This window comes from Scomber japonicus, chromosome 3 (genome assembly GCF_027409825.1).
Source record: "Scomber japonicus isolate fScoJap1 chromosome 3, fScoJap1.pri, whole genome shotgun sequence".
NCBI classification, from domain to species: Eukaryota; Metazoa; Chordata; class Actinopteri; order Scombriformes; family Scombridae; genus Scomber; species Scomber japonicus.
In genome coordinates this window covers 23,153,007-23,169,272 of record NC_070580.1, presented here as the reverse complement: position 1 = coordinate 23,169,272, position 16,266 = coordinate 23,153,007, and the positions used below count along the sequence as shown (strand labels likewise).

General features: G+C 37.5%; 1 protein-coding gene across 3 annotated transcripts in view; it reads left to right on the top strand.

Moving 5' to 3' along the window:
- The first annotated feature begins 5,997 nt into the window (after positions 1–5,997).
- atg7 (ATG7 autophagy related 7 homolog (S. cerevisiae)) overlaps positions 5,998–16,266 on the top strand; it is a 63,746-nt gene continuing 53,477 nt past the window's right edge. Inside the window, exons 1-12 of one of the 3 annotated variants that reach the window (XM_053315159.1) lie at positions 5,998–6,431; positions 6,558–6,674; positions 7,556–7,767; positions 8,049–8,103; positions 8,641–8,758; positions 8,888–8,965; positions 9,076–9,192; positions 10,316–10,462; positions 10,813–10,901; positions 13,765–13,886; positions 15,198–15,288; positions 15,470–15,614. In XM_053315159.1, the coding sequence (XP_053171134.1) occupies positions 7,596–7,767; positions 8,049–8,103; positions 8,641–8,758; positions 8,888–8,965; positions 9,076–9,192; positions 10,316–10,462; positions 10,813–10,901; positions 13,765–13,886; positions 15,198–15,288; positions 15,470–15,614 (1,134 nt within the window). In that variant the 5' untranslated portion in view covers positions 5,998–6,431; positions 6,558–6,674; positions 7,556–7,595. Of the gene's footprint in view, positions 6,432–6,557; positions 6,741–7,555; positions 7,768–8,048; positions 8,104–8,640; positions 8,759–8,887; positions 8,966–9,075; positions 9,193–10,315; positions 10,463–10,812; positions 10,902–13,764; positions 13,887–15,197; positions 15,289–15,469; positions 15,615–16,266 lie in introns of all 3 variants that reach the window. The other 2 variants (XM_053315158.1, XM_053315160.1) reach the window with 2 other exon arrangements.

The following is a 16,266-nucleotide window of genomic DNA, read 5'->3' as shown; positions in this document are numbered from 1 at the left end:
CTCCAGAGACTAAGCATCAGAGTGCAATCATGAGAGCCATGATTGCACTTTGATGCTTTGTTAAATCCTGTTGTGAAAAACAAAGTTAAATGATTTGATAATAAACATTGCCAACATTTCCAGCATATCAATTCAAAACATGTTTGAATGTCTTTTACAATTTGTCATGTTCAACATGTTTTGTCATATGTCATAAGCCTATTACTGTATTTTAAATCCTAATGTGTGAATTATAATGCTTTAAATATGGTTGCCACACTATTTACTGTCATGTTTAACTCCATCAACATTCAGAAGATGAATGTTTCCTGTGTACAATTCACATAGATGAGTTGTGAGTCACTACTAAGCCAAATCAAACAATTTAGAGGGTGGGGCGGATGGTTATGGGGCTAGAGGGAGTGATGATGTAAACAGAAGAAGCATGTCTGTGATGCACGTAGTACAACTGTTAGCAAAACAGACCCAGTGTCAGGCTGGTGTTGAAGGAAAACACACTGATCCTTTGCTTCTTTTTTTAGGTCAACTGTGTTATCAAAGCTATTAAGATCTGACATGTATGGTTTTTCACGTAAATCATATGGACAATTCTGCAAGAGAACTTCTCCCTTTAAATGTATCTGCTGTCTGGTCTACTTTCATTTACTCAAAGTTTCATTACCCACAGTATTTGTAAGTCAGAAAGTAAATAAGTTTATATTTCTTTAAATTTTAATATACTAATAATGTTCATTTTTATGACTACGTGGGCATATAATTTGAGGGATAATAGTCACTACCCAGCCATCAAAAAAATACCAAATTCTCAGTTTGAAAATTGTCTATGATGAACACCTGTGCCACAAATACCTTTATGTTAGTTAATCTACATTGCTGAGCTGCATCAATATATTATAGTTGTCAATTTATGTAGCGCAAAATCACTACTTTTCCTCCATTAGGTTTACATGTAGCATCGTCTATGCCAATAAAGAAAAACTCTATCCACACAAAGCATTGGATCAACTTGGAAAAGTGGTGCAATTCTGTGTTTTCATAGTGATAGAAGGAACACCAGCAACAGGAAACAACCATATGCTGGCTGTAACTGTGGGAACAGTAAAAACATTACAAGCACAATGACAGTTGACTCTGATAAACTTAGCACATATTTTACTATTAAGGCGGAAAGGAAGCTCTCAAATAAATACAGACTGCGCACTCAGATTAGCCAAAACCAAGACAAACTGTAATAAAATAAGTGTGTAAAGATGAATGGAAATCTGAAAAATGGGCTATAAACCCAGAAGAACAACAAAATCCCTCGTAAAACAATTTAATGTGGTGAACTTGTCAAAGTGGTTAGCATGGTAGGCTCAACATAGTTCAATGACAAGTTATTTAATGAAACAGCTAAAGAAAATGATTTGTATGAATAAAACTGGAACAAAATATCTGTGTTTTATCTTATACAACCCTTATTACTTTCTGTACATTTTGTAGTACTGTATATGTGCAGAGTATAGTGGCCATAGGGGCTTATGCGCCCTCACTTTGCTCTCTTCAGCTGAAGTGCCTGTCTGGACCAATAACAAAAAAGCATGAATTTATTTTAGTCAATGACTTAGGGAGAAACTCAGAACTTTTTTTTCTCTTTTTATCTCTGCTTGTTTATGCACTCAGAAAGTTACATGCTACCTTGTGATTGATTTAGGGCGAGTGATTCAGTAGCTTTCATGTTTGCTTAAGTGAAACACCATCATTTATCAGGTAAGTGCAAAGCTTGTCACATTGAGGATGTCTTAAACATAAAGTGATTGTCAGTTTGTTGAAACGGTTTGCTTTTAAGCCATGTGACATGTACAGAAGGAATGTAATGATACTTTTCGAGACAGTAATTTTGCAACACACATTATTATTTAAGTTGGTAAGATGAATAATTCATTATGATATTCCTTTTAAATAGCAGAAGGCGCTACTACTTTTGTCTTTGCTTGTTTGATGTTGTACATCACTTGCATCAGTAGCTCTATCAAGACGCAAAGACATGGCAGCAGGTGAAGATTTTGAGACAGAGGATGCACCATCCTGTTTCAAATCGTAGATGTGGCAGCACTTTGGCTTCCCTATGTCAGAAAATGAAAAGGGTGGCTATTGCATTCCAGCACAACTGCATTGCTTTACATGGAAACAAAACCAAATGTGGTTCAGACCGTCAGAGAGGGCAGATAGCTGAATATCCAGGGCTACCCAGAGTTATTGCACCATGACAGCCCATGTGATCATCAGTAAATGGGAAATGGCGATTTTGTGTTCTTCAAACTCGCCCTCTTTTTGAAATGCATACTGGGGTTAGCGTTGCTGAAGTGTTAAAATCAGCTGTTACAGAATGGGAGCTTCAAAGTGCTTATCATGGAATTGCTGTTGTTATGGACAACACGAGGAACACAGATGTTGCCGTGAGAGAGGCAGGGCCAGCATCGCACATCAAGTGTTTTGCCCACATTAACTTGGTCACCCAAACAGGTTTAAATGTAGGCTACCCTGCATCAGCTGTTTGCTGGGTCATGTGAGGGGGGTTGCACCAAAGCTCCACAGCCACTGCTCTGTTCACAACTAAACATACACTGCTGGAACTTCCATCACACAAGCCTATCATTGATGCTGCCACACAATAGAATAGCAGTCTGGATATGATTGTATGTTAACTCAAACAGAACAGAAAGCAGCTGTGACAGCAGCTCTCTTAAGCAAAGACATCTATCTAAATGATTGTGAAATTGATATTCTGAATAGCTCAGCTGTCCGTGACGCTGAGATAGTAAGGCTTCTTCAACCTCTAAAAAGCTACCACCATGGTGTTTCATGAAAAAACCTGTGCCCCTAAAACATATGATTGATCATTGCATTGAAATCAATGAAGACCCTCATCTTGACCAATATGAGGACAGCTATACACTCAACCACCTTACAACTACCTGCTGACCAGCCCCAGGATATTTTGCACAGACTAAAGGAGAAAGCTGTGCACTTGTAACACAATCAGGTATTTATTTTAATCTTTCTCTGAATGTGTGCAGGGATTTTTTAATGGCTTGGTTCATTATGGCCTATAGTTTTTCTAAATGTCTGCCTGGTCTCTTATCTCTGCAATTTATAGACCTATTTCACTGTGGAGTAAACAAATGAGGAGTGAGCATGTACCAGTGGCCCAACACCTGCAGAACAGCCTGTTGACCGCAACAACCTCCTCCAAAGAAGACAGCATTGGAAGGGAGTTTGGAGGGACTTGAGCTGAACTGGTAGCAATATAGAGCATCAGTGGGATTGAGGCAGAAATTGAGAAATACAGAAGTGAATCATCCATTTTCCTCACAAGTTGTCCGCTCAAGTGGTTGAAAGAAAATGCCCAGCTGTACCCACTGCTTTCCCCTCTACCAAAAGCAAACCTCTCCATACCAGCCACCTGTGTCCCTGGTGAAAGGTTTTTTGTTTTGTTTTTTCTAGCAGAGGACATTTTCAATGTCCCGAGCTTCTGCCTGAAAGTGCACATACACTGATCTTCCTTTAAAAACTAATCCCAAGCTAGGAACACGGGCCAAGCCTTATTTTTATTTTATGGTACTAGATTTTCTGATTCATCCATCAGGGGACCCCTCATGTCTTTACAATTCGTCGTCTGGGTATCAGTACCAAATGTCACAGAAATCCATTAAATTGTTGTTGAAATATTTCACTAAAAGCCAAAAATGTCAATCTGCTGGAGGAAAGGTCAGGGGGTCAACAAAGTCAGGATTCATTCTCTGGAACTGTCTGACACGGCTATCCCTAGAGCCATGCTGCTATAGGAGGAAGGAGGTAGGGAAATAAAAGTGGGTGGAAGCAGAAATCGACTATATACAATTAATTGTATAGAACCAGGAAAGTATCTAACATATGAAATAGCAATGAAGATTATTTGTTTAGTAATTCATATGAAAAATTGTATCTTACTGATAAGCTGCAAAATCAAGCATTTTTGGCTGCAATAATCTTAAAAATCCTTGCGGGACTGATTCAGGAAACAAGTTGTGGTATCGTAGGAAGGGTGGGTGATTTAAGTGCAACCTTCATTAAGTCCAGTATCAATAAAGAAATGCACACAAAGTGCAGAACAAGCAGGCAGGTTTCACCAGCAGCTTCCAGCATATGCCTGCACTGTCCACTTTGTTGACCTCTTTCACTCAGCCAATAATCTGTTTGAACTGAACTCAAAATAACACAGCTGCATTTACAGTGCACTGAGCAGGTGCAGTGACTCAGTCTAACAAACCTGAGTGGTAAATCAATCTCAAAGCATTTTATTCTGTCATTTCACACAAATAGTCCTTAAATCCACTGGCTATTTCTAAGTATTACTATGTTTTAATTCTAAAATGCAATGTTAGTGTGAGTGTTTATAACCCTTAGTCAAATATCTGCAATTTTTGTAGTTCAAGGAGGCTAGTTGTAATCAAAAGCCAAATGGATGATAGTGGTTACATCATGCTATATTACAAATCTATAATATTGTGAGACTTTAAAAGCTCAGACAAACTGTTCAAAAGTCACCAAGACCAATGGCCATTTGCTTTCTACAGTAGATAGTCTTTGGTATATGGAGCACAAAGAATGACATACGCATAAATAAATAAATAAATAAATAAACACAGAAGAAGCCTAGATAAAAGACTATTTAGGGTAGAAAAGAAATCCTATACATTTATTATTATATCCTTTTCCATTACCAAAATCTTCATGTATTAGTTCATGTATTTAATCATTTATTTATTTATGCTTATATTACTGTTTGTGCTCCATATTGGCAGGGATGCAGCTACCACTGAGTCATGTCCACTATATAGTCATATCCTCAGTTTTCATTGGATTTCATTGAAATGGCTGATTCCAGCATTTATCGACTCAGTATTTCTATACTACTGTATATTAGTATTTGAGCACATTTAGACCACCAAAAGAATAGAAAAAAATAGTTAAATATTCAGTATTTCTATACCAGTATATTAGAGTGAATGCTTTGAAGCAGCACTGAGATGGTTATTATATTTTGTATACTTAATACAAACAGATTTTAGAGACTTTGGAATTCATGACCTGACCAGCTATCTCGAACCTTGCCTTTGGCCCTGGTGTGTTGTGTTCCTACAGTATAATCACAAAATTAAAATTAAAACACAATTGTCTTGAAGAACCAACTTCAGCTGTCGTCTTTATCACTTGTAAGATATGGGCGACATGGGAAGCTGCCCAGTGCGGCAATTTGAGGGCGGTGGCAGTCACCAAAAGAACCCCCGTCCCACACAAAAAAAGATAGGTTTTTATCACTAATTTGCCTGTCACGTCTTCTTTTTATAATGTTACCGTGTGGGTCAATTTGTTGCAGTGGGCGCCCTAGTTGTAGTTTGCAAGCTAGCAGGCTTCTGCTTGCTGAGAAGATCTCACAGTCAGAAGCAGGAGATGAGGAGATGGGAAGGGGAACATTAACTTCAGGTCTCTCTACTGAAAGCCTAAGGTAGGAGGAGCAGGGGAATTCAGCACACCTAATTTTGTATGGTAGTCTAATGATGCAAAAAGTAAAATTAGTCACACTACACTAGTGTGTTGTTCTATTTGTATATTTGTGTGATATATTATTTGTACAATTTACATTTATTTCTGTGTTTTCTATTAGCAATACAATTAGCAATATGTTGTAATTTGTCAAAGTGTGATTTTTTTCTTATACTAGAACTGTTTCTATTCTACTTACTTCATTTTTTGTATATATTATAATTTTGGTATTTATGGTTGTTATTTATCTGTCTATCTGTCAGTCTACATCTCTCTATCACTCTATGTATCTATATGCCCAGGGCACTGTACAAGCTAGAACTGCCATTGTATGAATTTCTTCCGGGTTTTTTTTTTTTTCCTCAGGAGTATACTTTCGGGACGGTCCCTAACTCACTGTCGCACAGTCCGGTGTCCTGGAGCAAGTTATGGCTTTCTGCTGATCATTCTGGCATGCATTTGCCCGGATAGCTTTATTGTTTCATTTCCGAAAATTGAGAGTACTTTTTCTTGTTTCTTAAACTATTATATTCCGGTTGTGACTGAATCGTTACTAAAGATATAACTCATAAAGTAGCAGACGTTACTTCCCGGACGTTTTCCTTTCACTCCGAAATGAAAAGGAACGGCGCGTACAGGTTTCTGTCAGTCTTCTCATGCTTTATCGTTTGCGTGTTCTTGTTTATGTTCTGGTTCTTCATATTTTACTCCATGATGCTTGCACCATAAAGCACAGAGACAGTATACTTTAGCAGAAGCAGCAGCTAAACCAGACCCCGGCTGCCTACCCACCCACAATGCACTGCTTTATTGACAAGTCCCTCGATCACATGATAAACATCACCAGGAAGTAAGGACATCTGGTAAGTGTAAAAAAACCTCTCTTTGCAGTTTGTCACTATTTCATGTTTGTCTGGCTTGTTTAATCTCGACGTCATATATGTGGTGTTCGAATACGGTTGTGTCGTCATCGTGTGTTCTGTTTCCAGGGAGATACTGGTTCTGTTAACAGACGTAAGAACAGGGAAAGCTGCTGATGTCACTGTGGGGATCTGTGCTAACTTCCCTTTCTGCACAGTGAATCAAAAAGTCCTGAAACACTCAAGGTCTCTATGGTTAAGACGATGGTAGTTTTTTCCCCTATAAGAAATCATCCAAATAACACAAGACCGGTAGGACTTCATTCATCGTTTATTCCCGCTTGAATTGACAGTGTATCATTAGTTTAAATTGGTAGCAACTGGAGCTGTAGATAGTTTGAGTTCAGAAGAGCAGCAAACTTATCTGCAGATTAGTTTCCTGATTTCTCATGTGGTCCATAAATATAAGAAAATGCCTTTACAACCCCCACCTCATAGTTTCTATAGCCTCAGGTTGTGTTAGCAATGATGTTGTCTTGTTTTGTCTGGAAAGATATTCAGACAAGTAAAGGCAGCAATTATCATCACATTTGAGGAGCCAGAAACAGATTTCCTGCCCACTTTAAGAATCATTAACGTCTTTCCTTGTCCTGTTTTATCTTATTGATGATAATAAAACAGAACTACAAGGAACTATGTATGGTTGTTTTATGTAATGACAAAAATATTTAATTGGTTGTCAAAATAAACTGCTGTCAATCAACTTTAACCAATATTACCAGCACCCCCAAGCAATATTAATACTTAGCCACCGTTCAGCAAGGGTTTGACTGATGTGATGATATTATTTGTGTGTCATGTTAGAGATGTATGCCATAATTATCCACACCTCTCCATTACAAATGCACCGGTTGTTCTGTTATTTATATGTTCTGATGGACTGATCTGAGAACTACCTGGCTTTAATTGGATAAATGGATCCTTTCATTGTATACTTCATTGTGTGCTTCTGTTGTTAGTAGCAACATATGTATTGTATTTGTGTGGTATGTGTGTGTCTAAATTATCAAGTTTTTTTTCGTAGAGTCTGCAAGTGTTTCGTAACCTACAACTGTTTCATTTCACAGCTTGTATAACTTGGCTGCGCTGCCTGTTAGTGAAGTTGTGATGGCATCTGATACCAGTGAAGCAGGAACCTCCGCGGCAGACCTCAAGCTGCAGTTTGCTCCTTTCAGCAGTGCCTTGGAGGCAGGCTTTTGGCACCAGCTCACCCAGAAGAAGCTCAATGACTACAGGTTGGATGAGAGTCCCAAATGTATCAGAGGATACTACTACAATGGTGAGTGCTGGAATCAGATTGTAGGATTTATTTGTTGTGCCGTGAAAACATTTTCAGTACAGTATGGGTGACCTGCAAAAGTCAGCTGCTTTTATTAACTTTTATTTTTAAACAATGCTGGATTTTGCATGATGAATATGTTTAATCATGCATATATATGGAAACAGGTAGAACAGTGAGGTCATTTGCCAGTCTACATCAGCATGTTTTAAATATATAATAACTAAATTAAAACGGATAGTAGTTCAACCTCTTTACATATTCTCATTTCTCTTTAACAGGTGATCCAGTTGGTTTGCCTACTCGTTTGACTTTGGAGTTCAGTGCATTTGATGTGTAAGTATGACGTTTCTCCTGCATTAAGTTCGTTTATTGCTGTTGAGTCTGTAAAGGAACAGTGCATAATAGAAATGTAAAAAAAGGGTGAAGCCACCAAAAAAAGAACCAAAACATTGATACACACCTGCTATCACTCTCAAATTCATAAAGAAGTCTTTTAATACAGGCACAAACAGTAACAACAACAAAATCTAATATTATGAATGACACTTCCTGCTGTTAAAGGCGAGTTTCCATTATTATCATCATTCATTCTTAACTATATTAGCTGCAAGTCTTATATTTTATATTGATTTGTTCAGAAATAAACAAATGCCAGTTAGTGTTTTCCTAATCAAAGCCAAGTCAAGTTGAGCATTTAAATATACATCATCTTTATGTCATTAAAAAAGTCTATGCAGTCCTCAGTTTCTTACATGTAAAGAGAAAAAACAGTAAATCAGGAGATGGTTATATTAGCAACCCAGCTATTAAAGCAGTCTGTCTTTACTTGATAAAGTTCAATGCAAACGTAAAATGTTATTTTGCTGTTAGTGATGGTCCGACCCCGGCCCGTTGTTGTCCAGCTATTGGAACGCTGTATAACACCAACACACTAGATGCTTTTAAGACCATCGATAAGAAGGCTCTGCTGGAGAAAGAGGCCAAGGAGGTAAAACACTTCATATTCACTCACACATATTAATTTAACACATCAAAATAAGTATCTTAGTTGTATAAGTGGAAAATAGAATAACTGCATTTTATCAATAACTGATTTGTATTACCTGTTGTTTTGTAGATATGGGATGCCATACAGTCTGGGGCTGCATTGAAGGACCAGTCCATCCTGTCCAGATTCATTCTGCTGACCTTTGCAGTGTGTACCAACAGTAATTGAACTTGAAATGAAATGTGTTCTGTTTTATATATTCATAATTTTTTTGTGACACAGATTTTCTGTCTATTTTTCTTTAATTATTTCCTCAGGATTTAAAGAAGTACCATTTCTACTACTGGTTCTGCTTCCCTGCACTCTGCTTCTCAGAGGGAATAAAGATTGTCCAGCAGCCTTCTGTCCTAGAACAAGTTTTCTCAGCAAAACAGGTTGGCTGTGTAAAAATGTGTATGCAACCACTGGAGTTAATATTTTGGACTTTACTTTTATTTACAAAACACACAAAGTGCCACAAACTAAATATGTTCTTTGTCTACCATAGGTTGTCTTTGACCTTATTTTGGTCTGAAAATGTGTCCTAACACTGCTAACCTTTAAGAAAATGAGATTGTTGCATCTCTTGATGCAGCTCAGAACACTACCATTTAAATCTTCCTGCTCTGTCTAGTTCTGTATAGGCTGTAGAACAGTCTTATGAAGTGGTTTGTTTTGGGGTCCAATGAGTGAAACATCCTCATTAAACAAGAAGAGGAGGTGGAATGACTCCTTAAACGAGTGTCATGGGATGACCATTTCTCCCTCTTACTCCTCTATTGTCTCTCTCTCTCCCCCCCCCCCCCCCCCCCCCCCCCCTCTCTCTCTCTCTCTCTCTCTCTCTCTCTCTCTCTCTCTCTCTCTCTCTCTCTCTCTCTCTCTCTCTCTCTCCATAAATGGTCAGTGTTATGCAACATCCTCAAACTGTCATTATTTTCAGCAGCTTCAGGAACACAAAAATAGTACTAATCCTCAAAAAGTGTTTTTGTAGACCGTGGAACATATTGTTTGTTTCTGGCTAGCATGGTCATTCTCACTTTGTCCAAATTGGTAGGTGTAGGTGTGTGGAGATAGTGCAAAGTATGTTGAAGGCTTTACTATATGATCTAATTCTCTATTTTTGGTCGACTGTAGTTTAAAATATTGGATTAGTACAAAAAATACATAAACTCTTTGTTGTATTTAGTGTGCTCTTTCACCAACAAGATGGCAAAGTATACACAATTCATAAGATACATTTTGTGGAAAAAATTATAAGAATATTATCATGTGAATGTCTATAACTAGTTATTTACCAGAGCTTCTGGGACAGTATTTCAATGCAAATGACAAACAATGACGTATGATGAATTTGTGCCTTACTGCAACAATTATCCTTATCAGATGTGACATAACTCCCTGTCATTGATTGTAAAATATTTCAGATTTCACATACATACACACCAATATACCAATGTACCAATATACAGTATGGATAATTTATTAATTATTGCTGATTTCTAATTATTTCGGTCTCAGATTGCAGCCTTGCAGGAGATCTATGATGGCCTGTGTAGCAAAAGAGGGACCACTGCGATCCCTTACTTCCTATTGAAGTACACAGATGACACTGTCCAGATGGCTCCATTAGAGGACTGGGATACATTCCTCACTGATACTAAGAAGGTATCACTTAAATGTGTTTTCATACTCTGTATATAAATTTTTTTTCTCTTTCATAGACTGATGCAAACATATTATATGAATGTGATTTAAAAAAAAACAAAAAACTAATCAAGTCACCAAACTATTTGTTTTCTTTTTATCTAATATTCTTGAAAAGAGTTGTTTACACCTACTTTTAGTCATTTATATGTGAAAGGTTTTTGTTTACTTTCTTGGATTCGACTCTAAATACTGAACGTTTAGTCGCTCATCTCCACCATTAGATTAGTTTTCACTGTATTATTCACACACCCATACACACATGCAAGCCCGCTTTGGTAATGTAAACACATCTTGTTTGGCTTCTCTAGGTTACTGTGGGTGTCTATGATCCTTGCACGCTGTCTCAACATCCGGGTTGGCCTTTGAGAAATCTACTGGTCCTCTTAGCTTACCGATGGTAAAGTCTTCGTGTGTGTGTGTGTGTGTGTGTGTGCGCTGGAGAAAGATGGGGAAATTAAGGACATGTTGTCTGTCCTCACTGTGCATTTCAAAACATTTGTGAACTTCACTGTGTATGTTGTTCACCTTACACTGACCTTTTAGGCACAAAGCTACAAAATGAAAGAAAGGAAATCTCTGCTTGACTAATTTCCTGCCTCTGAAGTGTAGGGAGCACATCACAAACATTGGTGTGGTTATGGATACTAATATCAACTTCAACAGCAACAGTACCCTAAGAGAAAAAACAAAAACTTAAATAGTTTTCTGTCACAATCAAAATGAAATGGCTCTATTTGACTCCTGCTTAGTTACACAGTCGCCATGAGCGTTAAATTAAAAAAAGATAAAGTTGATTAATTACACTTGTTTCTAGATGGCAGCACTGGCTTGCAGAAACATGACTTCTGCATTTAGGATTGTTTACTTGTCTACAAAGCTGTAAATCCATTTTTGTCTCATATCTTATGCAGTATATTGTTATATATTGTTGGAGCTTTTTCTACTTAAGAATTTTCAATATTGCTCGAGTATTTCTCAAAAAGGGAAGTTTTTCACAGTGCATTACAATTTGTGAGTTATGATTGTTTCACCCCTTCCCTATGGTCACATTAGTTTTTTGTGAAACAGACCATGCAGTTGCTCAATCTTGGTGAATTACAATGGCTGGTTTGTTAACCCGTGCCAGGCCCATCTGTGACACAAACACACTAGACAGCAGCTGCTGCCTGTGCACACACTGACAGTGGAAAACAGATGCTTTCAATGAACACCGTAGCCTTTACTGTGAAATACACACAAATGCCCACACACTCACACAGTCATGTTTCCATCACCTCAGAGGACATTACATTGGTTAAGGGGATATGCTTTTTGTCCCCCTTAGAGGAGGAAAGTCCCCAAAATATTACTGTGTAACAGATTTATGTTCCCACAACATGAAGAATATCTGGACTACACACACACACGGCATGAATGTGGTGTCTCGAAACTCCTGAATTGTGTAAACAAAGTAGTCATTTGTGAAAAAAAAAATACAGTGGCTGTTGATGTGAACAATTAGAGAGTTTCTGTCTAATCCAGTGTGTATTTGTGGCTGGAAAAAGCAAGAACTCACTATAGTGTGTTTTGCTTCTTGCCATTCAAAAGTTGGTGAGTGGTGTGGTAGCAAGAAAGGGAGAGAATGATGTCAAACTCCAGTACTGAATGTTACTGATCTAACATGTCTTGACTTCAGCGTGTGAAGTAGAGGAACTATGTCCATGTTTAGTGAATAAGAATAAAATTTCACGCAAGTGTAATATTACAGCTCATAAATTATTAAGTGTTACTGTTTACTAACTGAAGTTGTGGCAGGAATAGTGAACAGTAGAAGCTTGAGTGTGTTTTGAGGAGAGATGTATTTTACTGAAATATTTACAGAGGAAATATTTCAGCACACATAAGTCAGATTCATTACCTGATATTTAGTTCTAAAGTTTTCAAATATTTACACAAAGCTAACAGACAAATGTTGTATTTGTACACACTTGCTGATGTGACTCATGTGATGTTAATTCTCATGTCAGCTGGTGACTTTTCAATGACAAGTTTGTCCTGTGCCGTGTATTCACATTATACTGCACAGCCTTAAAATGTCTCTTATGTTTTTTTGTGACACAGTTAACATTACATGAAAACTTCCATTTCCACTTAAAATAACTTAAGTCTCAAAGTAGATACATTTTAGGTTTTAAAAGAATGATGTTTAAGATAGAAATATATCAAGCATAAATGAACAAATACAGTAAGGCATAGGTGACAGAACTTTGTCATCTACAATTCCTAACATAGTTTTATGTTTTAGAGTTTAGATACTACTTATTCTTGATTTACAGTTAATTGCCATCCACATCCATTATTATCATTTAAGCTAGTTCTTGTTGCAAACCAGATAAAGGGTTCAACGTAACATTATATGTTATATATTATAATGATGTGACAGAGTACTAATTTCCAGCAAGTACTGTACATGCTGATTTACAGTACATACTCGCTGATGAATGGATTAAAAGAATGGCAACGAGTGATTCATCTGATGCAAGTACTGTTCAACTATTAGTCCAGCATTTAATTTGGAAGTTGGAAGAGCTGTACCGTATTCACATCTGGATTCAAGTCAAAAATCTTTTTTTGCACACCTATCCCCAGAGAGCTGAGTTTTCTTTGGCATTTCTTGGTATTTCAAAAAAAATGTATTGCTTTTTATGTAATTAGTGTTTATATAAAAAGGAACTCCCATTGAGACCTGTTTTGTAAAGCAGTCCTGAGATACCAGAAGTTTATCAACAGCAAATACTCTCAATTTTTATCCAATACAAACCTCATCAATCTTGTGCTTGACTAAACTGTCTCTCGGGGTTCAACACAAACTGTTGACACTGGCTGACATTGGTGAAGCTAGAATTACAGTGTAGCCACAATGTCTCACTTACTCAGTTGTTTCACTAGAGTTTGATTGTGTAATCTGAATTTGGCCATTCAGGACCATATTAGGGGAAATGTATTGAATCCGTGTTGATCCTGTTGTAGTGAGTAATTTCTCTCATTTTAAAGAGAGAATATATTCCATGTAAAAAAAAACACACAATTATTTATTATAAAGTGAGTTTTAAATTGTGCATGATGGGTCTCATATTGTTCATGTTTGATTTTTTCTGTGTGTGTGTGTGTGTGTGTGTGTGTGTGTGCGTGCGTGTGTGTGTGTGTGTGTGTGTGTGTGTGTGTGTGGTGTGTGGTGTGTGTGTGTGTGTGTGTGTGTGGTGTGTGTGTGTGTGTGTCAGGGGCTCTAAGGTGGACACAGTGGAGGTGCTGTGTTTCAGGGACAGAACTCTGCAGGGAAGTCGCTCCATTCAGCACAGTGTCATCTTTCAGGTCAAACTCCCTGAACTTTCCGTCAACTCAGGTAATTGCCATCCCTTTTACAACAATAATAGTAAAAATAATTCTTACATAATGTAATAATATTTATAGAGCACTTTTCAAAACCCACATTAGAAAAGTGCTGACCACGAAGCAGACCACTCATAAAATCATTAGTAGAAGATTAAACAAGAACATTTCAAATAAATTACAAACTCTAGTAAAATCAGCATATGTGTGTATGTACGCTTGTGTCTGTGCATGTGACCATATGTAACACACATATGGTTGCATGCGTGTTTGTTAGTACTGTATGTCTAGACATATATGTGTTTATTGTTACCGTTCTATGAACCGTCAGCCCTGCTTTACCTTCCACTGAGACTATCTGCTTATTGTGTAAGCATCGCTTATCTCACACTGCTTTTCCATTATTCCTCTATCTGTTTAATAAGGGGATGAAAGTAATTTAAATGGTAATACTGTAGCACAATTGGAAAGGGGAAGCTCTGTGATCTGTGAAGGTTTTAGCTAATTTCAGATGAGGTGTCTTTGTTTACCTCAGTCTACTTCTTTAGCATCTTGGGTTTTAAGTAACTCACAGAGGATATATTTATGCAACTAAAATGGATTCAGTTATTCTATTTGGTTTTCTATGCACAAATTTGGTATTGTTTTAAAAGGGATTAACCAGTCTGCCTCAGCCCAACTTTTCAGATACAACACACTCAAGATGAGACAACAAGATGACACTTGATGATGAAAAGAGGGATATATTGTATATTGCCTGACCTAACATCCATGTAAATCAGTCCAACATCAAAAAGAACCTCTTTAACACAAGAACCCCATTTAAGTTGTCCATTTCCAGACAGCTTTCACTATTTACTTTGCACTGTATCACACAGTGATATGTGTGCATCCAGCAGCCAAAGCTGACCTGCAAGGAGTAAACAAAGACTGCTGTAGCAACGTCCAATGTAGCATCAAAACTGTACAGTAGGAGAAAGAGAAGGGAACAAGAACAACAACAAAAGAAATAAAAGTTATGTCCACTAATCCTCATGGTTGACTGACTAGCCACAACAACCAGGTGAGGTTGTGATAATTTACTAATTAAGCAAATTGAGAACAGGATTTTTATCAGCTTGAGGAACAAATAGTTAATTTGAGGAGACAAATTCAAATTATCATGCAGGTGAAAAACTAACACAAAAAAGTAACAGATTTAACATCTGACATAGTGACATAGTGACATCTATGTTAAAATAGATGTCACTTGTTTCATGGTTTCATTGTTCGTCTGAAAACAGTTTTCACTTCTCTCACACTGTTAATGTGTTTCTTTTCCCAGCTTGCCCTAAGAGTGTGGGTTGGGAGAAGAACCCCAAGGGGGCAATGGGACCCAGGATGGTCAACCTCAGTGAATGCATGGACCCTAAAAGGTAACAAAACACCAGACAAATGTGTTTAGGTGTAATGGTGTGGCTGGACTTTGTTGGCCAATAGCTGTGAAGATCTGCTACAGACAGTTAAACATTGACTTTTGCTAATGCTTTGAGGATTTACTGAAATTGATACTGTGGACAATGCAGGTCTTCAATTGTGTAAATTGTGTGAATCCAGGCTTGCAGAGTCATCAGTAGACCTGAACTTGAAGCTAATGAGGTGGAGGCTGGTTCCTTCCCTGGACCTGGACAAGGTGGTCAACACAAAGTGTCTTCTGCTGGGAGCTGGGACTCTGGGCTGCAATGTCGCCAGGACTCTCATGGTAAGAGTGGAATAATAAATAGATGCACAGACAGAGTATGAACGTGTTAAAATATAACATTTTGAAGGCTTGGACAACTTTATCAAATTATACATGACCAAAAAGGTTTTAATAGTGTTGTGGAAAAGTTTATCTTGGCTAACTAGTACTATGTGGCAATGTTGTCTACCATGTGTTTACTATTCGCAACTTAGTCGACTATTGTTAGTGGCTGCTGTACTAGCAGGGCACATTGACTATCTTCACTGTAAGAACTCAATACATTTGCAACTTAGTCGACTATTGTAAGCAGTTACAGAGGATAATTTATTTTTAATAGTAAGTATTTTTGACCTGGAGAATAATTTTGTTCTGTACAAAACTCCAGTTTCTCCTATTGGTTAGGTAGCACAACAAAACCCAGAACATGAAAATTAAATTCCCACCAGACTCTGTAGAAATGAACCAGCAAAGTGTCTCAAATAAGATCAAAATTGTATTCAAAGAAGACAGAATTTACAGATCTAGTTTCACCAACTTTAAACATGGATGTCTGACAGAAAACTAAAGGTAGAAATGAAAACAGATCACCATCTGCATTAATATCCCATCTGCAGAACAGGTTTGAACCATTTGTAAATCTCTCAGTCAGAGTTTGGATCCTCACTACAAA